The sequence below is a fragment of the Corapipo altera genome, unplaced genomic scaffold (assembly GCF_003945725.1).
Source record: "Corapipo altera isolate COAL_440 unplaced genomic scaffold, ASM394572v1 69, whole genome shotgun sequence".
NCBI lineage: Eukaryota > Metazoa > Chordata > Aves > Passeriformes > Pipridae > Corapipo > Corapipo altera.
In genome coordinates this window covers 3,555,840-3,583,655 of record NW_020884908.1, presented here as the reverse complement: position 1 = coordinate 3,583,655, position 27,816 = coordinate 3,555,840, and the positions used below count along the sequence as shown (strand labels likewise).

The 27,816-nt window shown below is 38.7% G+C and overlaps 1 protein-coding gene across 7 annotated transcripts in view; it reads left to right on the top strand.

The window, feature by feature from the left end:
* Positions 1 to 27,816, top strand: part of SLC10A7 (solute carrier family 10 member 7) — a 146,559-nt gene that overhangs the window by 101,471 nt on the left and 17,272 nt on the right. For 4 of the 7 annotated variants that reach the window (XM_027652875.1, XM_027652873.1, XM_027652878.1 and 1 more), the window contains 4 exons: positions 6,153 to 6,236; positions 17,072 to 17,237; positions 20,084 to 20,135; positions 21,654 to 21,727. In XM_027652875.1, the coding sequence (XP_027508676.1) occupies positions 6,153 to 6,236; positions 17,072 to 17,237; positions 20,084 to 20,135; positions 21,654 to 21,727 (376 nt within the window). Of the gene's footprint in view, positions 1 to 6,152; positions 6,237 to 17,071; positions 17,238 to 20,083; positions 20,136 to 21,653; positions 21,728 to 22,911; positions 23,950 to 27,816 lie in introns of those variants that run through there. The other 3 variants (XM_027652876.1, XR_003529221.1, XM_027652880.1) reach the window with 3 other exon arrangements.

Genomic DNA, 27,816 nt, shown 5'->3' with positions numbered 1-27,816 from the left:
AAAGTGGAAGAGTAGCTCTGGCGTATTTCAGATGAAGAATGGTTATTTTTACAGCTCTATAAAAGGCTTTAAAATCGACAACTATGTTTGGATTGGATTGGTATTTAATGTGTCACTGGGGAACCCAGGCAGGATCAGGCATCTGTGAGCACTTTAACAAGGGAACCCCAAAATATACAGTCTCATTGCCCAAGCTGGGGGGGAAAAAAAAAAGTCAGATTGTCAACTTTTCCTTTTCCGTACTTCTGATTGTGGAACTTTGATTTTTTTGATTATTTTTTTTTTTATTTGGAAACAGATCTGCAGGGTATATGTAGGCAGCTAGATTCTTTTATATTTGTGCCAAATTAATTCCTGCAGCCACACAAGCATATAGAAGATGCAATAATTTGAAGAATATACCTAGTTTTTTAGCAGAACAAGGTATTTATGTTTAATTTTTAAGTATAACAATGAAAGGTCTATTTGTTAAAATACATGGCTGCCGAACCATTGGGTGTGATCTCTGTTGTACCTTAGCCCCCTTTTGAGAGAAGAGACAACTTGCAGTTTTTTCATAGGCATAATTAAAAGCTTTGTTTTAAAATTTAAACCCATTCTGTAGAAACTCCATTCTCGGTGATATGTTTCCCCTTCCCTTCCCTCTCCACCTATTCGAGGTGAACTGTTTCAGTACCAATGACTCCTGGTCAGGGGCTGGGATGGCAGCTCTTGGTCGGCATCTTTTACACAGCTTCTCTGCCTTACCAAGATATTGGAATGCTCTGCATGTGATTGCCTTTAAAGCAGTGGGGTAGGAGGAACATCCCAGTGATCAGCTCTGTTTAGATTGATGGGAAATGTTATGTAGGAGGAACCGCCTCGTCTCTTTTGACCTCATACTTAGAACTGGGAGCTGGACACTGTGGAACTCTTGGGAGTACATCAGCACTCTTCCCACTGCTTCCAGCTTCCCAGAGCCTCAGCATTGTTACTGCCCATGGCAAAGTATTCACTGCAAAGCATTTCCATTTGCCACATACCTGGATTACTGCATATTTTTCTGCTGTAGCATAGCATACTGCAATGACTGGGTTAGGACAAGGGATTGGGAAAGAGTCCAAAGCAAGGGAGGTCATAGTTCAGCTGGTTACTCTTGTTCATTGTCCTTCATTACTAAACTGGACCCCATCCACACCTTTTCCAAAAGGACATCACGTTCCATGTCCTTTTTGTAATGGGTCTGTCACCCACAACAGGATTTAAAGGTTCTAGGGCGTGGGGTGGTCCAGACAGGCCTGTAAGGCAGCTGAATCTGAACTGGATGAGAGTAACCAGAAGCAGTGACAATACAGAACTGAACGCCAACTTTCAAGACGGTTGTCAGAGTAGCCAGACCTGAAGGTGGAAAAGAGAAGCTTAAATTGAACACCTCCTGTCAGAGAGCAGCCAGTGTCCCTCCCCACTGGTTCTGCCCTGTTTTCACCCCTGCCTCACTTCCTCCTCGGTGCCCAAGAGCTGAGGAGGCTGAACCTGGCTGATGGTGTGTAAAGAGCACAAAGACACAGCCTGAGGAAGCCTGTTAATTGCAGGAGAACACTGGAAGAGTAAAAGCCACCCCCAAAGGACAACTGCCTCCAAAGTGGACTCAGCGTGTCACTGGGCTGTAATTTGGTGTGACTGGTAGGACGTGTGTTTCTTCTGAGTCAGTGGCAGCGTAGACACAGGAACACTCAGTGTGATACCTGCCTGGTCTGCCAGAAAGATAAGAATAGAACATCTGGCTTGTGGAGGCAATCTAGGCTTGGGAGATGGAATTGTCTCATTTTTATGCAAGGAAGATTGGTATTTGCCCTTTGTTTTTTACCATATCCAGTTAAATATAGCCTTTCAATTAAGGACAAGCCAATGTTTCTGCCACAAACTCATAAAGAAACCCACTAAATAATTTGTCAGGGTTTTTTTTCTCTTGAGAAGAAAGGTCTAGGACTAAATTAGCAAGAATGCTGCAGGTCAGGTTTGAAGTACTGCATGGTGACAGAATTGTTTGGGAAGATTTGCCTGGAATTCCCTTTCTGCTTACTGAGTTGTCCTGTTGATATCACTGATTATTTAAGTGAAAAGCACCTTTCCCCAAGCAAGAATTTTCAGGGTCTTTTTTTCAATAGTGAGTCTATTAAAGCAGGGTTGGCTTATTAATAAACCTTTTACTGAACTGCTGCTATCCAAAACAGCACATAACAATCTCTTTACAATATCAAACTTCTTTTTAAAAAATGTTGTAAAGTAAGCATAGACAATATGGAGGCAGCATGAAAATTTGTGATTCCTGTTTAATTAAATGGTGCATTTTATCTTCCGTAAGTCTTTCCAATCAGGTATTTGTTTTGGTTTTTTTCAGCAATAAATCAGCAGTTTGATTCTACACCAGTTCTTATGGTACTTCTGTTTGCCAATGAAAAAAAGTTCATTTTTAGGCCTGGATATTATTATAACAAGGATGGCAGCCAAATATAATCAGCCATTTTAACATAGTGCTAGTTTTAGTGCAGTGCAGATTTAGGTGGCATTCTTTTAAAAAAAAATTGTTACATGACAGCAAATGGAGCACAAACTTAGTTTGATACAATTAAAACCTGAGCACTGGAACAGGCTCCCCAGGGAAGTGGTCACAGCACCAAGCCTGTCTGAGTTCAAGAAGCATTTGTACAATGTTTTTAGGTACATGGTGTGATTCTTGGTGATGGTCTCGTGCAGTACCAGGAGTTGAACTCAGTGATCCTGATGGGTCCCTTCCAACTCATCATATTCTGTGATTCTGTGAAAATCATTTTTGTTCATTCAGACAAGGAATGCCTGAGATTCCATGGGACAGCTTAGGGTTGTGAGCCTGATGATTTCACATGCTACACATGTTGAGAATATCTTCGTCAAATTATGCTTCTGTTAGCTGTGCGTTCTTTAGCTGTTTTGATTTTTCATCATTGGCCACTCTATGTCCAGAGTCTGGGTTAAAAGGTTTTGTTCTTTGTGATTGAGGAGCTCCTGCCTTTTCTTCAGCCTTTATCTTATCTTCTGTGTCTTTCCCAGGAAATAGATTAGGGTTAAGATAATGCAGGACTTGATAGACATTATCTAACAGATAGATTCTAATGAAAACCAGTCCAGTGACATTATTGTCAAAATATACAACAGGGAAACCAAGCTGAGAAGTCTGTTTGAAGAAGTAATCTCAGTACCACAGGTGGGATAAGGAAGTCTAACACGCTGCAGTGCATGAAGGGAGGGCAGAGCAAACACAATGCTCCAAACCTCTGTGTCCAGGTGAGGTAAAGCAGAGTGTCAGGACCTCCTAAGGACCCCAGAAAAAAAGCTATGCTGTACAAAGATCCATGCTATTCTGTACAAAGTAATGGGAGGTGCTGGAGACTGGCAGAAGAATATGATTCTCAAGTATCAGCTGAAAGAGGGTCAAAAATACATAGATGGTCATAGGATCATGCATGGGAAGATTCATATTATAAGCAGAAAAACTTGTCTTTTTTTACAAAAAGGAGCGGGTTTTTCCCCACAAACCAGATCTAGTTGGAGAACTCGTTTCCTCTGGGCAAAAGGAAGGTTGAATAATTTTTTTTTTTAGTTATTAATTATGACATTTTGGACTGATATGTGGATTTCTGTTTCATTTAAAATGTTATCAGGGTGAGGGAGTTACCTGAAACGTCTGGCTTTTTGTGGCCCAGATAGCACTGAACAGGTGAGGTGGAGTTGACAGGGTGAAGAACTATAGGCTGATATCCTGATATAGAGAAGTGTTTTTTTAAATAAAATAATTTTGCATTTCTGAGGTAAATTGGTTTAACATCCCAGAAACAGTACCTCTAGTTCAGTTTCTAATTATGTAAAAATCAAAACAAAACAAAACCCAAAAAACCCCACCACCCAAAACAGAACATATCCTTATGTATACAATAAGTACTTAAAAATCCACAACAGTTTGAAGACACTACACTTGAAGTAATATTTTAAAAAGCTGGCAAGACTATGCCTTTTTCAGCAGTGTGTTATGTTGTTGAACAGTTTTTCATTCCTGACTTAGAAACTGATTATGCATCCACTGAGCATAAAACTTAAAAGTAGTGAGCAAAGTCCAATCAGTGTTTTTATAAAAATGCACAGGAGCCACTGCCAAAGTGTCATAGTTTTGTAAAGCTATGCAGAGCATGCTGGCATGCAGACTGCTTGGTTAGATTCATTCCTCTGTGGCCCAGGCAGATTTTAAAGTTTAAAAATCTTCACTTTCACTTGAAAAGACTTCCTTGAATACATAGTAAGTAATGCTTTTAACTCCTCAGCACATAACAAAAAATAAATCCAAATACAATTTGAAAAAATATGAATCTTTTAAAATTCCAGAAACTCCTTACAAGAATTAAAACAAGGAGATCATGAGTGTTATGATGGAGTTCTGTGCTTTCTGCAAGGAATCACGCAGAGAGCCCCATGTCCCTGGAGAATGTAGCTGCACTCCCTGACTTTGGGTACTCATGTGGGTGATGTGAGTCTTACCCTGCAAGCTTTTTACTTCTTCTTGACTCCATGGGAAATTCAGGCTCCTTAATCTCAGTGCTCTCACTTGAACCTTACTTGCAGACCAAAATACTCAGCTGGGACATCATGTTCAGGTCCCCTCCAACTGTCTTCTGTGCCCACATTGTTAAAATTGAAGGTGATGGTGTCGAGATGCTGTAATTTATTAAGTGTCCAGACTGAGTCTTATCAGATGTTGCCAGTTAAGGTAATACATAGGAAACAGCCATATCCTGTACATTCCTTCTTCCAAAACTCTTTACCTAGAGTCTATTCAGAAAGACGTGTTCACCGATTTCCCAAGCAGTGCATGTACAGAAAAAGTGGTGCTTATACAAGTAGACCACTCCAAAAGTGGTATGCATAATTGGTGTTTTCTCATCAGATTATTTTCTGTAGGTAAAGGTTGCAGTTGTATATTTCTGCATACTTCAGTATATGAAATCTCTGATATTCTGTTTTTTGAATTTATGGCCATATATTGATTTTTTCAGGGCAGAGTTATAGAAAGCTACTAGATTGCATGATCACCTTGTCTGTCATGCCTGCAGGTGGCTTTGAAAGGAAGATAAGTGTCAAAAGTATAATGTAATGTGAGTCTAACTTATGAGAATGATGTATGTGAAAAATCAGGATATTTAGGAAATCAGCACCGTTAAGATGGAGCTGAAAAGATTCTGAATTCTGTCATCATTCTGAGGATCTTTAAAGTGAAGTACAAAATATAAAATAGTGTGGATCTGTGAAATCCTCAATGGTGTGTCATGTACCTCTTCATGAAGCAAATGGTTGTCTATGGAAGCTCTGACAATGCTATTCAGTCTTCTTAATATATATTCTTAATGCATATTCTATTGCTGTTAAAGAGATGTTAACTTACATTAAAGCAAGTCCAATGAGAATGTAAAAAAACCTGCATATTTTCCTAAGCGTTCTAAAGTAATTGCAAAAATCCCACTGATTGGTTGTTCACGTTTTCTACCTGCACCTTAAAAGAAATACTTTTAGCATTTACAGTCATAATTAAAAGAAATCACCTATTTGAAGACTAAACCTGTCACGGTTCAGTTGTCTTACAGAGTAGTGATATACTTTCAGATCTCTTTTTTAACAGCATTGAAATAAAACGTGAATGTCTTCACTATTTTATTTTTTTCATTTATTTATTGAAATAACTACACTGATTTTTGTTACTTCATGTGTAAATGGTTAAGTAAGTTGAGCTAACTATTTACTTAGGAAGATTCACTCTCTGTCTCTTTAGACTATCATCCTACAAATGCTTATATAATTTACTTGGCATATATGTGTGGCAGGTTTTCCATTAAATGAATATTGATGAAAATATTACCTTAGGTTATAAAATAATCAATCAGAGATTGGTTAAGTTTTGTTCTTGAGTGATGCCAAATGCTTTATTGTGACTTAACCATTAAACACGTGTGCACCTACTTCCAAGTTAGGGCACATACTTCCAAGTTTTTATGTGTAAAATAAAGTGCATACTAAGTGTGATATCTGTGTATGAAATTTGCAGATACTAAGAAAAAGTGCAATGTTAATGGTATATTTTTGTTTTGCAGCTTGGATCATCCTCCTCTGTGCCTTTTACATCTATATTCTCGCAGCTGTTTATGACTGTTGTAGTCCCTCTTATTATTGGACAGGTATGTCTTTTAAATATACATTCTTATTTTAAAAAATAAGATAAAGAGAGCTATCTTAAAGACAGACTGGCAACCTGATAAGCTGCCACATAGGAACAGCCTCAGGATAGTGAAGTCTAATATCAGAGAAAAGATGCTACAGTGCTCCCTGGAGTCACATTGATCTTTGTTGAGATTGAGCAGCTGTCCCTCACTACGGCAAACATACGCTACTGCGTATCGAGGAGGGAGTTTGTGAACATAAAGTGGGAAAAATGGCAACCCAGGCTGTGAGAAATTCCAGCCCCATACAAATGAGCTTTGAGAATACTGTATGGTCCTTTTGTCCCGTGCCCTTTGCCTGGGTGATGGAGGAAGTTCTCCCCGTGTAGTGTCTACTAGAAATTACAGGAATAAAAAAATTCTCAGCATTAATAAACATATAAAGGCTAAGCAGTCAAAAGTTAAGAAATCATAAGGCTGCACAAGCCATTTTGCATATGCTTTAAAATAAGGGATTTAGTTGCATGATTGCAAACTATTCTTTCTGCATGACTCCTCTATCATGTTACACTGGGTGGAAGATATTTGTGGAATGAGCAGTTGTTCAGTATTTAATTCTATACTCATTGTTCATATTGTAACACAAAGCCTTATTTTTCCCGTGGCATATCCACTGAATGTAAAAATACTAGTTGCTTATATGGGGTTTTCTATGACCCTTGTCTCTGTAGTGTCTTTTTTTTTTTCACAGATGTTAATATCAGTTATTTTTTCTCCCATGTCAGGATAGTAAGACCAAAAGTTGTCAGAAGTGTCCATTATGTTTGGACACTAAAACATCTTAAGTCTAATTCCTACATGCTTGTTGTTCTCAGACATTGAGAATGCACAAAGGGAATATCAGTGGGATTTGCAGTCCGTTCTAGCATCCAGTTTAACTCTGGGTTCAGCTGGAACTTTAGAATTTTGTCAGCTTAAAGCAGACTTTGAAATGAAAAGCGTGGTTAAAAAGCAAATGACAGCAGAGGCTATAAAGGAGCACCCTGGACAAGGTTAAGACTATCTGTTATTGCCTGTGCTATGTAGAATAGTCAATCAGTCTTGCATCAGACTATAATTGCACATTCAAAACTGGCATGTGCTGTAACTCACCAAATTCCTAGTGAAGTTTGTTTCTTTTGAGCAAAAAAACTCGTTGAAATCTAATTAAGAGGATGAGCATGCCACCAGCATCAATACCTGTGTAACCTGGCTGTCGTGATATTTCCACATATCATGTGGAAAATGGACATTACCTCTGTGTCCCTGAAGGTTGTTGAATTGCTCGCTCACACGCTTTGAATTAAATGCCTTAGAGTCTCCTTATGAATTAGGACAAAGGGTTGCTGATGTATCTCATTCTTACCTCATCAAAATCAAGTGTCCACCAAAAGCAGATAAGCAGATGTACTTGAATCTTCTTATCCTGAAAGGTCCAAAAACTGGAAGCTATCAGTTGGAAAACTTAGTTGGAAATTTCTAGGAAACAAATAGCATGGCAGCAGATCTAGCAATGAAGTAACCTATAGCGATGGAGTGTCAGCATCTGAACTGCAATGCAATAAGCCTGAAGATGAGGGTAGATTGCTAGACAAAGTGATTGCAAAATTTCATGTGGACTTTCTTCTGTGTGTATAATGGAATGTTACTCTGGAAAAATGTTAAAGAAATTGATATGTGAGCTAACTTGTTTAGTTGGGTGTTCTATCAGCTGAATGAAAAATGATAAGGGCAGGAGGCATATGAAATAAATGCAGTGTATGATCACAAGTTCAAAATCAGAATTGTGACAAGACTTAAGTGAGATGTGATTTAGGAGTTCTGATAAAGACTGAAAGAAAAAATAGAGAATCTTAGAACTTGTGTAACCTGATGACAAATTAAGAGTTTGGTTTTTTATAAATATGCTTCAACAAGAAAGAGGATGTTTCTTCTTTAAAAGTGTTTGATGCAGTTTCTGGAAATGAATGGTCAACAGAAATAGATCATATTCCTCTAAACCTAAAGACTTTGTTTCTAAAATTTTTGCACTTGACTATATCCGTTCAGAGGGTATGAAAGAGAGGAAATGCTAATAATAACTACAAATCAGAAACGCCAGGGGTAGTTTACATTGATTCTCTTCATTAGGTAGAGCTGTACAGAGGTAAACCAACCTGCCCAGATGGGAATAGGAGTAATATTTGAAGGTGGATATTCAAAAGTAATGGGCAGTAGAAAGGGGAAAAACAATAAGCAAGAAAAGGATACTGAGAGATCCAGTGATAGGTCTGCTTGCCCTTCATCTGGAGGTGGCATGGATCTGTTCCAATTAAATGGGACGTTCTCCCCTTTGTTCATAGACCACTGTGCACTCATTACTGAACTGTTGAACAGTTCCTGAGGCCCGGGAGCCTAATGCTGCTTTGTGGATCACAGGTTGCTCGCTCTGGGATTCCAGATGTGTTAAGAGATAATAGCTTACAATTCATGAATGACAGCTTCAGCAATTACTTCTAATTTATCATTTCCTGCCCACAATGTCAATTCCTTACCATGCACAGTTATACTCTTCAGCAGAAAAGTCAGTGGAAGAATGCCTGGTAAGGTTACCTGATGGCAAAGAGCTTGATTGGGGAAAAAAACAAGCTTGAAACTTGCCTGCTTGGAGGATTGCCTCTCTTCAGCCTTCCTAACTCATCTGTGATCAACGGAGTCTTTGTACTCAAACCACAGCACTGTAAAACAGAGAAGGCTCCTTAAAGGAAGCATTCTCCAAGGGCTTTATTTTCCTTTAAAAAAAATCTTGCCTCTGGGAAAACCTGTGTTGCCTAAATGCTCATTTCCTGAGCAGGCTGCAGAGCTGACTGAGCAGCCCCTGGGGTATAAGCAGAGCAGATGAGAAGGTGCTTTTAGATTTGTTTTGTTTGGGGTTTTTTGTTTGCTTTATGGTGAAGTGTATCAAGAGTTTTGGTTTCTTGGCTGACTTGTCAGAATTTTTAAGGATGGCTGGGACAAAGAAGTCACAACAGTGTAACTGATGCTTATTTTTCTACTATTTCTTGAGCAATTTTTTCCAGTGTTGAAAGAGTTCTATTGACAGGAGTCAAACACGTGTTTCTAGCTGCTGACAGTGAAGTGTGTAAGGGACTGCAGGTACAGGCTCTTCTCAGGTGGTGGCTGCCATTTGTTAGGGAAAGAACGAACTGTTAAAGGAGGAGGAAGATATTATGTCATCAGAGAGGCACCGAGTCTTACAGATAGCAGTGACTGATAGATGGTCTTCAATAAGGAGAATTACTCTGTTCCTTGTCAGATATGTGCAGGTTGTCTAAACTTAAAAAATGTTGTAGCCTGTGTCCTCTGTGTCTACAGATGTGTTTTGCTAATTGACAGTATGTTACTCAAATCAGTATTGATAGTATAATATTGCATTTGTATTTACAGAGTAACAAATAAGACCTCTCTGACAAGAGGTCTCAAAAAGAGACATAATCTATAGTATTTTATGAAGATCTAATTTTCTATAAGCCTTGAAGATCTTTAGCGAGTAAGAGCTTGTTATTTGTGCATCGCTCTTGTATACCTCTAAGGGGAATTTGAGAATACTTGTTATACGATAAACATGGTAATAGATATTTCATGGAAAAGATTTTTGAATTTACTCTGGCAGCTTGAAGTTGTGATTATTTTTTGTCTGGGTAGCAGAGTCCTGGTAAACACTGCTGCTCTTGAGCTGTCGTGATTTTGCTAAAATCATTGTTTCCCTGTCTATAGATGTTGGTAATACTTTCGGCCAGCAAAATGTAAGGTTTTGAGAAATATCTGAGCAGTTTCTTCATGACCAGTTGTGAGATTTAGCTGAAGACTGTTGTTTCTTTGCTTATTTTTTTTCTTCTGAAGTGACAGATAACAGGAACAGTGAAACCCACTGCAGTGTTTCCTTTCCCCTTTTTGCAGACTTCCTCCATTCCCTACACCTAAGTGCTTATGACAGACTTTTATTTTATGTTTTATATTAAAGAGCGATTTATGATTAAATGTTAATGAAATAGAATTTTCACTGTGCTTTCATTATATTCTACTAGTTTGAACATTTTTCAAAGCAGCACACCAAAACCCACTGTTTTCTATGAATAAATAATAAAAAGCTTGTCTGTACATTATCATTCATGCATTCTCTAGTTGCCCCATTGGTAATTTGTCTGCCAGCGTAAAGTGGGCACTTCACATTAAACAGATCTTAACTAAAGCTAAAATTAATGTTATGATTCTATGTAGTTCTTCTTCCCAAATCTATAAAAGGAAGCCAGTTGTATAGAAATCCTCACTGAATCTAGTCACACACAAAAAAATCTCAATGTCCTACAAGTAAAGGATTTTAAGTGCCTTGTGCATCATTGCGCAAAATGTTCCAGAGGAACCCTATCAGCATTTGAGAGGTGTGCTTATAAACATGAGTCTGAAAGGGTGCTATGTTGCAATACAAGTTGTCAGTGAAATTGAAACTAAAAAACTTAATGAGATATTTATTTTTAAAGAATAAGAAATGGAAAGGGAAAGTTAGGCGGCAGTTGATGGGGAGTAGAAGGTACTATGCAACTAAGCCTAATGTTGGTTTATAGTGGTGGGGGAAACAACAGTTAATGTGAAACTGTTCTCAAAAGGGAAACAGTGTCAAATCTTTTTGTTCTTGTAAATTAAATCTACGTGGAAGTAGCCCTACTTTCTCTTCAAAGTCCAGGTGAGCTGCAGGGAGGAGTGGTACCCTGGGAGATGAGTTCTTCTAGGATCTTGTTGCAGAAGATTGAGAAGGCAGATAAACAGCCCTCAGACAACAGTTTGCTCCCTTCTGACGCTCAACTCAAACAGGGAACAGAACCTAATCTCCATGGAATACAAAATATGAAGAAAACATGTACCCCTGCTGCAGGCACCCTTTACATTTTTGCCGTGTTGCACCTGTTCATAAGGTTTTAAAGCAACACTTCTAAATTACCCTGAAAAGTGAAAGTTAATTTTGAAAATGGCCTCGTGTGTTTTTATAAAGCTCACTGTAAAGACGTTTATGTGTCAGGAGCTGTCTTTTGGGGATAAACTGACTGACGTAATGGAGTAAGATAGCTTTTAGGGGAGTTTGGTAAGCTGAGGGAAGAAAACAAGATGCTTGTAAAAAAAATTAATTTTTTTTTACCCCAGATTGCAAAAATGTGGGTTTTTTCATTCCATCTTCAGAAAGGAAACATTAGGTTGCACAGTCCATAGCATAAGGCGAGATTTGACATTTTTTGATGTCCTAGAAGGTATAGAAAAGTTGGCGAACCATTGCAAAGTTTGAAACTTTATAGCAGTATTCAGGAACAGGTGGGAATTCATGCCTTCACATAGGTACTGTCCCTCTAAAATTATTAGGACAAAGTCTGGCTGAAGTGATACAAGTTCTGCTTTGGAAAAAGTTTGGTACATTTGAACTGCGATGCAGACCTTGTATATGTGGTGGGTAGCTGTGCTATATAGAAATCTGTTAAGGATGTTCCATCTTATCACCTTATTTCATTTCTAAAACCAAATTAATCTCCCTTCAATTCTAGTATCTGATTCTTTCTACTGGTTTTCACAATCACTGTCATCTTAATTGATTTTATTTCAATTTTCCCACCTTTCGTGTCTTCCAGGCTTCACTGATGTAGTTCTCAATATTCCATGCAGTTGTCTGTTTTGTTCTACCATCACTATATAAGAAGAGGTATTGAGAAATTATTGAACTGTTGAACTGTTGAAAATATCTAATCAGAGTCAAAGATTTTCAAAAGAAAATTTTACATTTTAGAGTTCATTGCAAAAGTCTGTTGCTGTAAGTTGTAATAATATTAATTTAGAATGAGTTAGCAATCTTACCTTAGAAAACAAAGTAAATAAGGTATACTGCATTTAGGTATGGTGATAATCCAGCATGGTTTCAGGTTGTTTACTTGTGTGTTTCAACACAAGGAAAAAGTGACTTGTGTTTCTTTGTTTAAATGGTAAAGCCCCAGGTGTTGTTCCCAGGTATTTGGAAGTACACACCAATACATAACAAACCAGAGGAGCAGAAGTGCAGTAAAAACATTGTAAATTCTGCTAAAGATTAAATCAGTTCAAAAGGGTTGATAAAAACAGGAAGAATCTATTTTACGTAATGGTGTAAATACCAAGAGACATGCATGTGTGTATAATGGAAACAGAAGAAGTGACTTCCTAACCATTTCCTCTGGTTTGGTTGTTGCTTTTTTTTTCTTTTCATGAGTTTAAAAAATATTAAAAAAAATTAAGTTGAAGATCTAGATAATTTTTAAAAGATGTATTACAAATGTCAGAAATTATTTTGTTCCATATAAGGGAAGGGAGCTCCTTGCCCTGTATAGTTCAACTAATAATGAACATTAATGAATTACCTTGTTTATTGCATTTTTTATTTTATATGTCCAGCACTTCAGCAGACAGGTGGAAACAGTCTAGCTGTATTTTACTGACAAATTTCTCTGCATATACAGTGTGACTGTTATGAAGGTACAATTAGATAAATGAATTGTTTTTTTATAATATATCTACTGCTATTTTCATGTGTGATCTTGTAACAGATGAGCATTGTTTACCTGCTTTCCTGGAACAGCAGATTGTGTTTCTTTGTACAGGAATGTTAAGTGAATTAAGCATATGATCAGTAAGCCTGTTTGCTTAGGGAGGCTGGTGTTTAGACAAGGAGGTTATGGCAGGATAGGGAGCAGTCTGGAGGAAAAATACTGTGGATGTAACTATTCTGGTAGGAGAACTAAATTGAAATGGGGACACTACTGTTAATTCATGTGTAATTACATTTCTTTGTTGTTAAAAATTAAATCCTGGCCAATAGGAAAGTTTGAGCCTGAAACTGTGTTTTGAAGCAAATTTGAGCTGATGCCTTTGCAAAACCTTTCGAGATTGCCAGAATGTAAGTCACCAGGAGGTGGTTGCTTGATGGACATGTTTATGTTCTTTTATTGTCTAGTTTTTCTGTGACTTTATCAGCATCTTTCATCGTGCAGGTTATTTATCAAATATCCCCTACTACAAAGTTTTGCTTCTCTTCCACTTTCCTCTTGCACTCTTCTCTCCATTAAACCACAGTCTGAGAGAAGGGTCACCATGCACTGTTCTTTCATGTGTAACCTCTGGGTCAGTCATTCAGTGCTCTTTGGGGCTGGCATTTGAATGTGCACAAAAATCTTTACAGTTCATCGTACCTAATGTCATCACTAGTATAGGACCAGATGTCTGAAGTCCTCCTCACAGAAATAATTCTGCAGGAGCCTCAGCAGGGGTACGAGTTGCAAGGACTTTGTACCTTAAAAATTGTGCATTGATCTGCAGCATGATAGCAGCCTGCAGCGTCGCCCCGCTAGAGTACCTTTTAAAATGCTTTTATGTTTCACATACTGAATATTCATAGAATGATAGTATGGTTTGGGTTGGAAGGGGCCTTAAAGACTGTCTAGTTCCGACTGCCCTGCCGTGGGTAGTGACGCCACCCACTAGATCAGGTTGCTCAGGTTGCCCCACCCAATAGACCTTGAACACCTCCGGGGATGGGGCATCCACAACTTCTCTGGGAAACCTGTGCCAGTGTCTTACCACCCTCTGAGTAAAGAACTTAAATATTATCCCAGAGGCACTACCACCACTGTTGATGGGCTCAGCCTTGACCAGCAGTGGGTCTGTCTTCAAGCCCAGTGGCATTGGCTCCATCAGACATAAGGGAAGCTTCTGGCACCTTCTCATGGAAGTCATCCCTGTTTCCCCTCTGTTACCAAAACATTACCACACAAACACAGTCCATCCCCTTTTTACTCTTTTCCATCAGTGTGATACATCTAGTTTGGATGCCAGCAGTTCATATTTCTACTCCAGGCTGTAAGTTCATCTTTCCACAGGATCATTAGTTCAGATGTTTTATCGACTGCTTGTTTCTCTGGTGCTTTTCCCTCCCTTATGCCCTGTTGTACTGATATGTACCTCAAACTACTGGACTTCATGATTTCAGCTGAGAGGTGTCACACATTATGGTGCCAGTCTGACATCCTTCGTACAGGCCTTACCATCCAAAAATGATTGTGTTAGCTTTTGCTTTAACATTTCAGCCCAGGCTCTGAGTGTGTGTTGTCTTTATTGTATTTGTAGGATTTATTGTTATTTCACTACAAATTTTTTTTTAGTTTTTTTGTTTACTCTGAAAAGTTGTAGAATTGAGTTAAGAATTAAGAGGCTTTCAAAGTATCCTTGTCCTGAAGCAACTCTGCTGGGCATGAATAACAAAGCGATTGTTTTTCAGTCAAAATGAATCAGCTGACAGGAGCTTCTGTAAGGTTATATTTCTCCCTTCCAAGTTATACAAGAATTTAGGTTACCTCAAATCAGTGATTATAGGCTGAATTGACCTCTGAAATGACAGTTGAATCCTGTTGAATCTTGTGAGAAGATCAAAATATGCGGGATTCTGTGTTAGAGAGGATGTATTTTGTCTGTGATTTTTACATATTTAACATGACACTGGATTGATTAGATGATTTCCTGAAGCCACAGTTTAGTTCTTCAGGGTCTGACTATGGAATTTTTTTTAAAAAATACCATGTGCGGTAAGAAGCTGTACTGGTATTTATCGTTGTCGATTCGCAGTAATTCCAGACTAGATAGTGGTGGATATTTAAAGAAGCTATCAGTCAACTGAAGATTTTTAGGAAATACTTGCAGTTTCATTTTCTAAATGTGGTTTTTTCCTTATATGTCAGTCCATGATAATTATGTGTATGATGTTATTATTGTCATATCTGTTGTTATTATTAGACCTTGTACGGGCACAAGGTTTCTCAATAAATACCTCTAATATAAGTTGTACTGTGGCATAATGAACCATCACTTTTCTTTTTCAACATCTCATTACTTTCAGTATAAATCTTCTGGAAGGACTATAAATTAATAGCTGGTCTTAAGTAGCTTTTCTTTTTCCTCAACGTGACAATTTAAGGGATAATAGGATTTTTTTTAACTTTCTTAAAAAAAACACTCACTTTAAAAGTGAAAGACTTTGCTTTTTGCTTCTGATAATTAGAGTCCCAAATCTGCTCAGATTAGACTAATCTGGACTTCCCATTTGATGTCTTTCACACTGCTCATTACATGTCTTCACTCAGCTTTCTCGCCTCTCTTCCATCAATGCAGTGTCTTAGTCCTACCCAGTGGCTTGCAGGAGACGGCTGAAGGAGCTCCACCAAACTCTTTCAGAAGTTTGGCCTTATATTTTGAGTTATGTTCTCTCTTTAACATCTGGCAAGTGTGAAATTTTAAAGTTCAGTGTTTTCACTGGGGCGTTGAGCATTCCCTTACATGGTTTCCTGCAAATCTGTTATTTTTCACCAGCAGGAGCCCAGAAATGCTGGGACGTAAGTGCTGATCTTCAGCTTGCTTAGCTTTGTGTGAACCCCACGTGCCAAATTTTTAGTGTGTGCCTTGTGGTCAATGAAGTCTGTTTGCTGTGGTGACTGGGACAGCTGCTTCCAGGACTTCTCTACTGAGAGACTTGGCAAACAAGCTGGGAAGGCAGTGAGGAGAAAATGACAGCCGTGAGGTCAATCCCGCAGCTCTGGCAGTCAGCGTGTGAAAGGGTCCTGTGGTAGCGTTGGTGATGATGCTTTGATATTAATCTTGAATACCTCTAAGATGTTCTGTATTATTAAAGTGATGGTGGTGATGTTTATTAATGGTACTGCTAAGGGAAGGTAACGAGACACCTTTGGAGCCCTCTGGTAGAAGTGCTTCAGGATCTCATGCTGTTATTTCCGAAAGAGCATGGTAACAGAGAACATCAGGAGGTCTCAGGAGAAATTAGGCAATATAATGTGATTGCTGAAAAATTAACACAAGTTGCAGCTGTATGATAAAAGCTTTAAAAAGTTTCTTCAAACCATATAAAGTAAACAGAAAAACTAAAAGCAACTCCCCAGGCAGGACTGAAATAGATGCATTGTATCTGCTGAGGCTTAGTGCTGTGTTATTCAGCATAATTTGAAAGTTACTTTAAAATGTATACTTATTTCTAAAAAATTCTTGAAAAACAGCTTCAGATTCTGTTTCCTGAAAGTGCAAAAGTTCTGCTAAGTACAGTAGGTTTCCTTGTTTTCATGTGTTAATTCTGGTATTCTAAAAGCGTGCAAATGGCATTTGTCTTTGGATTTACAAAAACTCTAGATATTCAGAGTTTGAATTATTTAAACTCCCACAACACATGCACTTTTGCTTTTCAAGCTTGAGTTATAATTTAATTAAAAACTTCTGGTGCATCGCTAGCTATTTAAATATTAAAATGTTCCATGGATCACTTTCGATTATCTACCGTCATGAAATTCCTGAAGATGTCAGATTTTTAAGATTCCCAAAGTTGCACTTGGAATTGTCTGTTGATGCAAAGGGGACTGTGATAATTACATACATCCATTAGTATCAGCAGAGGAGATAAACTTTGGGGAGGCTTAATGGGCATGTCTCAGTGACAGCTAGCAAAGAACATTTGGCATGATTAAGGATGGATTTGAATGTACTTGAAAATATACTCTCATTATGGACGCCCAGTGGAAGTTGCACTACAAATGTTAAATTCCCCAGAAGAAGAGTTGTGTGGCAGGGAAGCTTTGAAATCCACTGTGGCCGTCATCCAAATTACTCTCTTCTCTTTGTGTCTTTCCGCTGTCAGATTCACTTTGTGATGCCCAACTTGGCTCCCTGCATCTTTGAAAAGAGGCAACCTGTTGGTTTCTGTGTTTCAGATTGTCCGAAGATACATCAAGGACTGGCTTGAAAGGAAGAAGCCTCCATTTGGTGCTATCAGCAGCTGTGTGCTCCTGATGATCATCTACACAACGTTCTGTGATACTTTTGCCAATCCAAATATCGACCTGGATAAATTTAGCTTGATCATAATAGTGTTCATAAGTAAGTTCAGCCTTAAAACGTCTCTTCTATCTGTGTTTCAGGTTTGTAATGAGCTGTGTGTCCACGTGGAGCTGTGGGGATACTGTCATGGGCATAGAGCTTGTACTTTTAAAGCATCTAGTAAACCAGATTACCAGACTTCTGAGGGGCTGGATGTTTTTAGGGGATCAAGTAAGCATTTAGAAAAGGATGAACCCTGCTATTTAGGTGTGCCTGAGATTGCCCAGTGGTCCTTCCTTTCTAAACAGGTAAAGCATTACTTTGGAAAGATTTGGGTTTGAGCTGTTACTCTGAAGCACTGTTATAATTTTTAAACAGTTCTTCCCTAGTATACTATAAACCTAGCTAGAAACTAGCTCCAAGCCTGAATGTGTTGATATGTTTCTGTTTCTGTGGATGAACGCATTGCTTACAGAGCTTGTTTTAGAAGCACTCTAGTCATTCAGCCTTAAATAACATTCACATGAGAATAGCCTGCTGGTATCCTTGCCATCAGTTAAAAATACACTTGCAGATCACCACCTCCCAGGGAAAGGCAGTGGTATACAGCCACTGCCTCCTCTCCCAGTAGGGAATTCCCATCTTGCTTTAGACTGTCCAGAGACAGGAGTTTCAATTTGCATGGAGGAGAGGTAACTACAGTATACTTCAGTATAAATCACATCTCATACTCTAAAACTGTTAGATTTCAAGAAATCAGTGCAGCACCTACCTTGAAGTGTGTTTGTTTGCACGTGCTTCTGCCTAATAAAAATAATTTACTGCTACAAATCCAACTTACACTGAAGTCAATAGGAAATTTGCCCCTGCCCTTTGTGCATCAGGTCTTAATTCTCTCCTCATTTTGGCAGTTTTTTGGATTATAAAACACTATACATGTGTAAAATAGTACATGGGATTATAAATGGTGTTATATAAATACTTTGTTCTGAAAGTGAAGAAGTAGGAAGCAATGCTATGGAGCTTTTTTTCAAAATGGATGAAATACTACTTTGCACAGGCACCTGAGAAGGACACATCCCAGATGCACTTAAATCAGTGCAGAGTTGTCAGCAAAAAAGGATGACTGAGAAATTTCAACTCTGACTTAACATGCAGAGAAATTCAAAACTAAATAATTTTACGTTACTGTGCTGACCACTGCTTTGAAAAAAATGATTCTTTTTTAGTTAAAAAGACGTGTTCTTTCTTGAAAAGTTGGTGTGGAGTGTTGCTTCCATTGCCCTTTTTGGTCTTTATTGCTTTTCAAGACAACTCTGCGTTTGTGCCATGTGTAATTATATGTACCATTTGTCATGCAATGCCCTGAAAATCACTGTGTATACATTTACATCGCCATTGTGCATAACTGGAATTTCTTAGTAAGAATATTAACATAAGCATTGAATCTATTTGGAAGATATTAGACAATTGGGGTTTTTTTCCTCTAAAATATTTATAAAACGAAAAACCGAGGAAGTTTTGGAGATGGATATGCACATTTTATTCTAGAAAAAGTTTCTGTATCCCCTTTGGATGTGTTGGCTGGATGCATGTGTTATGTTACATGAGGAAGTGAAATTAGCATGAGGAGTTTGAGATGAAACTGCATTTTTTAGTCTGCCGATTAATGTTTTTGTGTAATTTTTATGTTACTGTTCTAGCCACGGCAAATTATGCACAAGGACTAATTGGTAGCAAAACATGTTTATTGCTTTACAGAATTATATGTGTTAAGGGATTGGGTTTTTCTGTGCCTGTTAAACTAATGTACTTAGTTGCAGAAAAATTGTAATTCAGGAACAATGGATTGCTTCCTTAGAATTAAGTGCATGCTGAGGTGACATTTATACATTCTAGGAAATGTATGTAAGAGAACAGAAGATGTCACTGATAATAGCTAAAATCCCTACCACGTTTCCCAGTTGTAAACTGGGGTCAAAATCAAATGTATTGTCCTGACTTGCGCTATGTTATGGGATACCTTAGCCTTATTGCATTCACAAGTTTTGCAAGGGAAAGGGAGAGGACCCACCCTAGATTCTGCTGCAAGTAAAAGCCCTTCCCCCACAACCCACAAACACACAGAAAAGGTTGTGCAGGTCACAGGGTTTCTCCTCCAGTTCTGTTGGAGTTCCTGTGCTCTGACATGATGCTCAGCCTCTGCAGTCCCAGCTGCACAGCAGGGAAGCCACCGGCTTCTCCCCACATCTCTACAGTCCAAGGGTGGGCTCTGTGCATCCCACAGCACTTGTGGGTGTCAGCAGAGCTGGCAGAGAGGAGAGCTCCCCTCAGGACGCTCAGAACTATCTACACTTACAAAGCTGACTGAGCTTGAACGAAAGCTGCTTTGTCTGATGTGCACTGCCCAGTTCAGGAATTAGCCTTTGTCTCAGAGAGAATTAAAATGTCTGTGATGATCTTCTCTTACCCTCCCCATGGATGATCATGATTAATATACCCGGGGTTGAGAGTATTTATTTTGATCTCATTTATACACTGTACTTCCTCCTGTAAAATAGAAAGTCTAAATAACCAGCATCCAGAGCATGTCTGACAGATTTTATGATGTCAACCAATTAAGCAAAGCTAGTGCAAAGAGATGTGTGGCATTGCACTAGTGACCTTTCCTACCATCAAGAAATACTTGATTCAGAAGAGTTAGCCCAGGAAGAACAACATTAGCTCTGGTTTTCCTCCACATAATGATACGTATTGTTCTTCCAGACAGTTTTTAAAGGTTGTCTGTCATTGGATTTCTCTGGATAGACTTGGTCCAGCCTTGCTTCTAACCTGTACTATGGGGACAAAAGGCATGTACACAGCAATTGCAATTGTGCTCTAATTTTAACTTGTTTCTCTTTCAGTATTTTCTGTTCAGATGAGCTTCATGTTTTTGACTTTCCTCTTCTCCACAAGGTAATTGAATGAGCTGAATAACAACCCTTGAATACTTCTTTTGTGTAATATCTTTATTTGGGTGATACAGTCTATGCGAATATGTAAAGGCAGGTTTCTGAATAGGGGTGACCTCATTTTGGTATTTCATATTGTTCTTACTGCATTTTCTCTGTTAGACTTTCGTAGGCTAAGAGAGCAGGACCTGAATTCTGTCCTTTCTCATGTGTTAATTACAGAGTTGTTAAATCTCAATCAATCACTGCTATACCTCATCCACTGAAAAAAATAGATTTGCACAGATGTCACTGAAGGTATAATTTGCCCTGCAGACATGCTGATGACATATGAGAGAGAGAACTCAGTTTGACTTTTTACATCTCAAGATACATTTGCTGGGCTGGCAATTCACTCTTCTCTGTATATGTCAAATTTGTTACATTTATGTGGTGATTCTTAAAAGACAGTTGTCCTGAGCTAATGTTTGGTAGAGCTATTTTTTTTTCCTTTTTAAATATCAATAAGGAAAGACTGTTGTACATTCACTTCTCAAAAAATAGTACTGTGAGAACGGTATTAGCCAGTGACTCAGTGCATCACTTGGGCTGGTTGGAGTCTCCACCATTGTCCTCTCACTTAGACTTACTGGAGTATTTGTCTTAGGTGCATTCTGCTGAATGGAAAGTGCCACAATCCAGACATATACTTTATATAAATTACACAATATCTGTAAGGGAGAATCACAAAGAAGAGTGTGATGTCTTAATGCTGTTTGGGCTTTTTTAGTGCCACAAGAAAATTTTTCTGTGACAAGATCATATCCTGGCCTTAAAAGGCATTTTTAAGTAACCTTTTAACGGCTAAACCTAACCTAGGGGGAAGTTATGTCCCAACTGTGAAGTCTAAATTGCCATAAGTAGTAACCAAGTCAGTATGGGAGATATTTAGAATCTCATAAAATTACTCCTAATATGGACCAAAGGGGGATCCATTGGCCAGTCATATATCTCTCTCACTATGTCATTTTCCCACCCTTCCTGGCCTTAGTCCCAATGAGTAAACCCTTAGTTGCAGTTTTTCTCTGAAGTAGAAGCTAACTCAATATTCTAAGCAGTGCTCATAGTGTAGACTCAATGTGCTATCTAAACTGAGCATTTTTTAAATATCACATACTAGGAGAAGAAATTGTAAGTCATTCTCTCTTTTTTTTTTTTTATGGAGTCAAGCTGGCTATTGCTGTGATACAGCATAACCTTGGCTGGAATAAAGTTGTGTCCTACACACCATGTGTTCAAAATTCCATTCCTTCACAAGGGAGTGTATTCATTAGAGAGTTTGCCACAACTGAGAAACAATTCTGCTTTAAAAAAAAAATAAATCAAGCACTACTGTTCATTTATGGGTAGAATTATTTCTGTCACTAGACCTGATCAAAGTGATGTGAATATGTATATAGATCCTCAAAGTAATATATTTGATCGATGTTGTTTTAAGAAGGTTTTTGTTATCAGAGGTTATTAAAACTCTTTTATTTTCTAGGAATAACTCTACTTTCACACCAGCAGACACAGTGGCTATCGTCTTCTGTTCCACACACAAATCCCTCACCCTGGGTAAGTCAGGAGATAAGCTTGTGAGCAAAACATCAATAACATTCATACCTTGCTTTGTTGAAAAAAATAAGGTTTTAGTCATTGTTTTTTCTGCCTAAATGGTTTTGGTTTTAGTGTGACAAGTAATGCTAACAGTATGATACTAATAGTAGCATAATATTCTTGCACAGATAAAATAACTGCTTATTACAGGGCAGAGAACGGTCTTTTCAGCTGAGGTTTTAGTGGTAATGGAGTAAGACCACCTTATTTGTGGAAGGTGGATTTTTCATTCTGGTTTTTTTCTGTCCTGTTGCCTAATCCAATACTGATGAAATTTCAGATTTGTTACTGAAAAGATTGTAAGGTTTATCTGCCCAGTTTCACAACAACATCTTACACCTAAAACCTGAGATGTGTAAGTGAGTATCAAAGGATATAGTGTATTCAGAAATCACAAATAGACAATACTGTTGCTTAACATGAGCAAAATGTATGTGTTTAAGTCTGCAGATATTTTGGATAGTTGTATTTCTTAGAATTCATTTCTCAAAACATCACTGAGATATTTGTCACTTATGACCCCTTAGTGATAATAAGATGTTCTGATGGATATTCACAGAACGCTGTTAAATCAGATACACTTACAGCCACTTGCTACTGGTTCATCCATTATGTTCAGTCAGTGAAATGACTGGACTATTTCTCAAAATATGAAAACAAACATTTGGTAAAGCATATATGACTCAATATGTGCCTTTTCAAGACTGTATCTGTCAAAGAGGAACACACCTAGTGTCAATAACAAAGGTAAGAACTCAGCCTGCAGCAGAGGAAGAACAAGCTGGGACTTAGGCGAGATGTTTTCCACGCCAGTTTGATATAGCAAAACTCGCCTCAGGGTTCTTTGCTTCAGCCAGGCCTGTGCTGCAGAACTGTTAGCAAGTGCCTTTGAAAGTCTGTGAGAAGTGAAGGAGTTCCTGGAAGACAAGTCAAACATAATGCCTCTTTTTTCACGATGGAAACAAGGAGAGGATGAGGAAATATAGATCAGTGAGTTTAACTTCATTGTGTAGAAAACTGCTGAACCAAATAATTAAATAAATTATTATACCAGTATAGGAAGAACAGGAAAATGAGTAGCAGCCCCCTAGCTTTGTCAAATGCATATCATACTAAACTAACCTAATTTCCTGTCACACAAGGTCCTGTGGGTTGCAGAGAAGTAGCAAAACTTGTATGACTTGAGAGTGTTACAGCTTTTGACATTTGCACAATGTTTTGGGCTCCACAATACAAAAATTATGTGGAATAACTGGAAAGAGATCAGAGGAGAGTGCCGAGAATGATCGTAGACCTCAAAAATGTGAACCCAGAGGAAGATTGAAACAACTGGGATTGTTGAGAGAAGACAGCTGAAATACAGTAGTGATCTTCAAATGCATTAAAGGTTAATACAAAGAAGGAAGAAAGTAACTCTGTCACGGTAGACTTTGTAAAGGGAGGGACTTGGTTAAAATGATGATGATTTAAGTTAACCATCAGGGAAACCTGTCTAATGCAAAACTGTTTAGCTTTGGAACGTGTTGCCTATTGATGTCTTCAATCTCCTATCATTGTAGAGAAGCCTCAGACAGAAATTAAATAGTTAGAGTCGATCCTGCCTTGGAGCAGAACATAGATTAAATGACATTAGATCCTTTTCAGCCAAACTGAAGCTTTCTCTAATAAATGAGCTTGTATTCAGGACAGTTACACTTGTATTTGTAGAAAGCAACTGCACATGTAAGTCATAATGTGCTACCATGCTTGGTATTTGGAGGTTTATATAAACCTAGGACACAACTGTGATACTACAGAACAAAGACTGGAGATGCTGGTTGTGTTTAACAGCACAAATGTTTAAGTTTCCCCTTCCCTCCCCAGTGAAAACAGTTATATATGTGCTCTGTTGAATATTACTGTAGCTTGTCATGACACTAAGAAAATAACCAGAAAGCCTTTTTTAAAAATTCAAGTCCTGGAGGAGGCTTACCATCACCCAGAAAAAGATGAGGACTGTTCATTTCTTTTACTCACCCTGCCAAGCATTCTCATGCAGCCTGTCTTGACCTGAACTCTATGCACACAGCTGAGGCATTTCACTTTTCTTCTGCCACTATGTTCCATTTTTTATGTTTTTTTATTCCTTTAGAAGAACTTAGTTCAAGATTCCTATCTCCCTTGACTTTCTGGCTCACATTTTCCCAGTTCTGAGCTACTGCTCTCATTAGCATACCCCCATAAGTCAGGTTTTGTATTTTGCACCTTTCTTTGCCCAAGTACACCAGCAAAAATACTTTGGCCACCTTGACTTCAAGGACTCCTGCAGGTCTCCCCAGCCATACATACTTTTTCACTAATGCAGATGTCTCGTGACTAAGTGTGCAAGTTGAAGTGAAACAGGTAGATGTTGGAATGCAGCACTGCGGGGCTGTTTCTTGGCTACAGACCATTCTGTTTGTCAGCTTCAGGACAGACTGCTTTACAGTCATCCTGGAAGAGGGATGGGAAATGCTCCTTTTGGCAGTATCTAGGAGCCCATCCTTGGTTAGCCTGAGGTCCCTGCCACTCTTGTGTGCACCCCTATACCATGTGTGTGCTACGTAGGTATACCCACTGTGTATCAGATTCAAGCTGACTGGTTTTGGGACCATTGATATTTTACTCTGTTTGGTGTTAGTACCAGTTCCATATAAGGTAGAGCTGTATGAGGACACATTTGTATGAAAATAAGGAGGATCGAGTTTTACAAAGCTGCAGAGTGACACGATGTGCCCCCGAGCTGATGATGTGAACAGGAATGCTAATCAGAGCAGGTAGCATTTTTTCCTTCACTGAAAGGTGGAAGCAGACTAGATCTAATTTGTTTTTAAGGCTTAGCCATTTCTGAATGACACTTAAATCTTTCCACAAAACACTCTCGTCCACCCTGATCTTAGCAGCAACAAGACAAACACAGGCATTTTGGCCCTTACTCTTTTGTTGTTCTGGCACATTTCTACTTGTCCCTAGGTGTTTACTATAAACCATGCAACAAGAGATCTTCTGTTCGCTTACAGTGGAGGGAGCTTTTCCCTCTCCCTCTGTCATTGCAATGCTTGAAAGCGCAAACACGGCTCAGGGTCTCATTTCACATCCGTTGTGGAGCCTTGCTTTGTTTGTCTTCAGGATTCCAGTGGTAGTGTCTAAGTGACCGCCCAACACTCCTTCTTTCGCTTTGAAACTGATTTCTCTCAGCTTGGCAGGTGAAACTCCAAATAGGTACGTCTGGCCCCTTCCCTGGGGAGCTTAGAATGGCACAGACTCAAGTGGGAGAAGAGCTGACAGCTTTAAAGCTTTAGAAGTGGTAATAGGAGAGGCACGAGAAGACTTTTGTAAGTCACTTTCTCCCACACCATATTATGAAACCAACTAATTCCCATGCAGTGCATGCTCATGAGGCCAACTGCCACTTCCACTGTTGAATCCATGAATAAGTGCTTGCTCTGCACGGAGATGAGTGCTGTTCCCATATGCTGGGTTTTATTTTGTAGACAGAAGAGTTGACACACTTTTTGTCTCAAAGATCAGAGTGCAGGGCGTGTTTGTGTAAGGACAAATTACGCAGGGTAGGTGCCTTTGTGTTCCTTAGTTAGGAACATAACCCGTATTTCTGTGTAGAGGTGGGTGCTTTGGCAGGTTTTTGAACACAGGGCATCACATATGCAGAAAAACTAATGTTTATTTGTATTTCAGCTAATGAGTGGAGCAGGATATAAACTTAAAAGGAGCGAGGATAAATACAGTATCCACAATGCCCTCAGGCATTTTCACCCACACTTTGTTCTCTTTCTCTCCCTCTCCCTGCTCACATATATGCACAGTACATGTGAGCACACACATATGCGGACATTTGATGCATGGCTTTTATTAGTGCATTTGCCATTGATTGATTAGTACTTAGTATTAGTACTTCTTCTATTGATTGATTGCAGATGAAGTGACTATTTGACCTTTAATTATGAGCCTTGCTATTGAAAATGACATTGAGCTATGGCTTCACATAATCCATCTGGAAAGCCCGACATGATGCCATTCCCTGGAGTTCATTCAGTGAGAAAAGAAGAGGCCTCAAGGAAGTGCAGAGCTATCACTGTGGCTCATTTAAAAAATACTGCAGTTGTTGCTTGCACTTACACAAAAGTTGCAGCCAAATACAGAACGTTATTTTATTTTTTTTCAGAGAGTGAATTTCTGGCTAGAAGTTACAACTCTAAAATATAGGATTGTCAAAAAATATATTCACTTCAATTCTTGGTATTTACTATGTAAAATTAGTTTATCAGCAAAAATCAGAGTATTGCTACCTATTTTGGCTATCACAAGGGCCAATATTAATACAGTAGATATGATGAACAGCAGATTGGTAAAACAAAACAGAACAAGAATAATAACCCCACCTTATAATAAGATCAGGGTATTGTTTGTGATGGAGAGTGTATTTTTCCCCATTTGGATTTAACAAAGTGGCAGTTCTTTCACCATGGAATTCTAAAAGTAATGCAATCAAAGTTTCAAGACTACAAAATACTTTCAGGAAAGAATAGAGTTGATTTTAGAAATAAAAGCCAAAGCACTAACTTTCTTTTGTGTTGTTTTAATTTAGTTCAGATTGATTTTTTTAAATACTCAGCTTCTTACTGCATGAGTAGACAACTGGTAGTATTTGAACAACTCTTAAAAGATCTGGTGTAGTGCACAAGTAGGTTCAGAGGCAACTCAATTGTCTGTGAGGAGTTTACAGCCCGTACCTTCCCCCAGGCTCCCCAGCTGCACAGTGTGACAGAGTGCATCATGCTCACATATAGCTCCAATCTGCTCACAGTTACCTGTAGTTTGCTCATGCTTTCTACAGATAGCTCCATATAAAATTTTTCAGGATAAATAATATACTGAAATGCTGTACTAATCAAGTGCGGGCTCTTCTTATTGTGTTGGGATAATCACCTTTCACCTTTAAATAGAAAAATGCCAAAATGTTCTAACTCACGTTAAGATAAAAGGTGGATAATGTTGATTTTAAAAAGGAGGCATCTCTTAATAATTCTGTAATAAAAAGTGAGTTGGCAAGATTGGATGCATTGCCCTGAGTATTCAGGCTATTCTCTGGTATTCTTGAAATATGGTAGTTTTTCTGTGCTCCTGGCAGAGAACTGTCCTCTAAGGCAGTTATTCATCAAGGTATTAATTGTGACTAGCTATAAAGTGTGAATAGTTCCTCTGACTTTTACATAAAGCTATAGAAAATAGTCCTGGTTATTGCTCTCTGAAAGTTTTCAAGAGTAAGACTCTTGATGCTGTCTTTTAGTTTCAGAGCTTTCCTATGAGTGTTGAACAGCAGATGTTATTGCTGGGATCCTGTTGTATTTCTTGGTGTTACTAGTGCTTGAGTTTGCATATTGTATCTTTTACAGACTTTTAGTCTCATTGCTTCCCCAGATGTCTGATAGGGTGTTGTATGTAAAAATGATCTGGCTACTCCTCTGCCTAGAACTGATGGGTACTGGCCCGTGGGGCAGAAGGGAGGCTGATGGGAGGAATATGCTTCAAAAAATGAGTGTCTGCTGAAGGCTGTGTCTGTACCCCCCACCACTGCCAGAGAGTTGGATACTCTCCCATTCCTGCTTCTGGGATCCCTCAGAATTGGGCTTAGTGACTTAGTTTTGATACAGGGATTCTTTGGGCCAATATGAAAACTTATTGTCATCACTTCAGTCTTTGCCCAGCATTTGCCTGTAAGGAGCAGCAAGTGATTGGCTGGGCTTTTTCCTCAGCTCTGTAATTCTCCTCTCTGTCTCTGGAATATAAGAACCCAGGGATTTGTGTTACATGTGATATACAGTGGAGAGAGCAAAAGCACCTGGATCTACTGCACTTTCTCTCTCTTTCTTTTGCAGGACAGCTTGAGGACAGGTGGATCACATTTCTTAGCTCAGCAGTCTTCTAGAACCAACATTTGGTTATTACCAAACAGTATTATTATTTAGGTTATTACCAAGTAATTGCCATGTCTTCTTTCTCAGTAGATC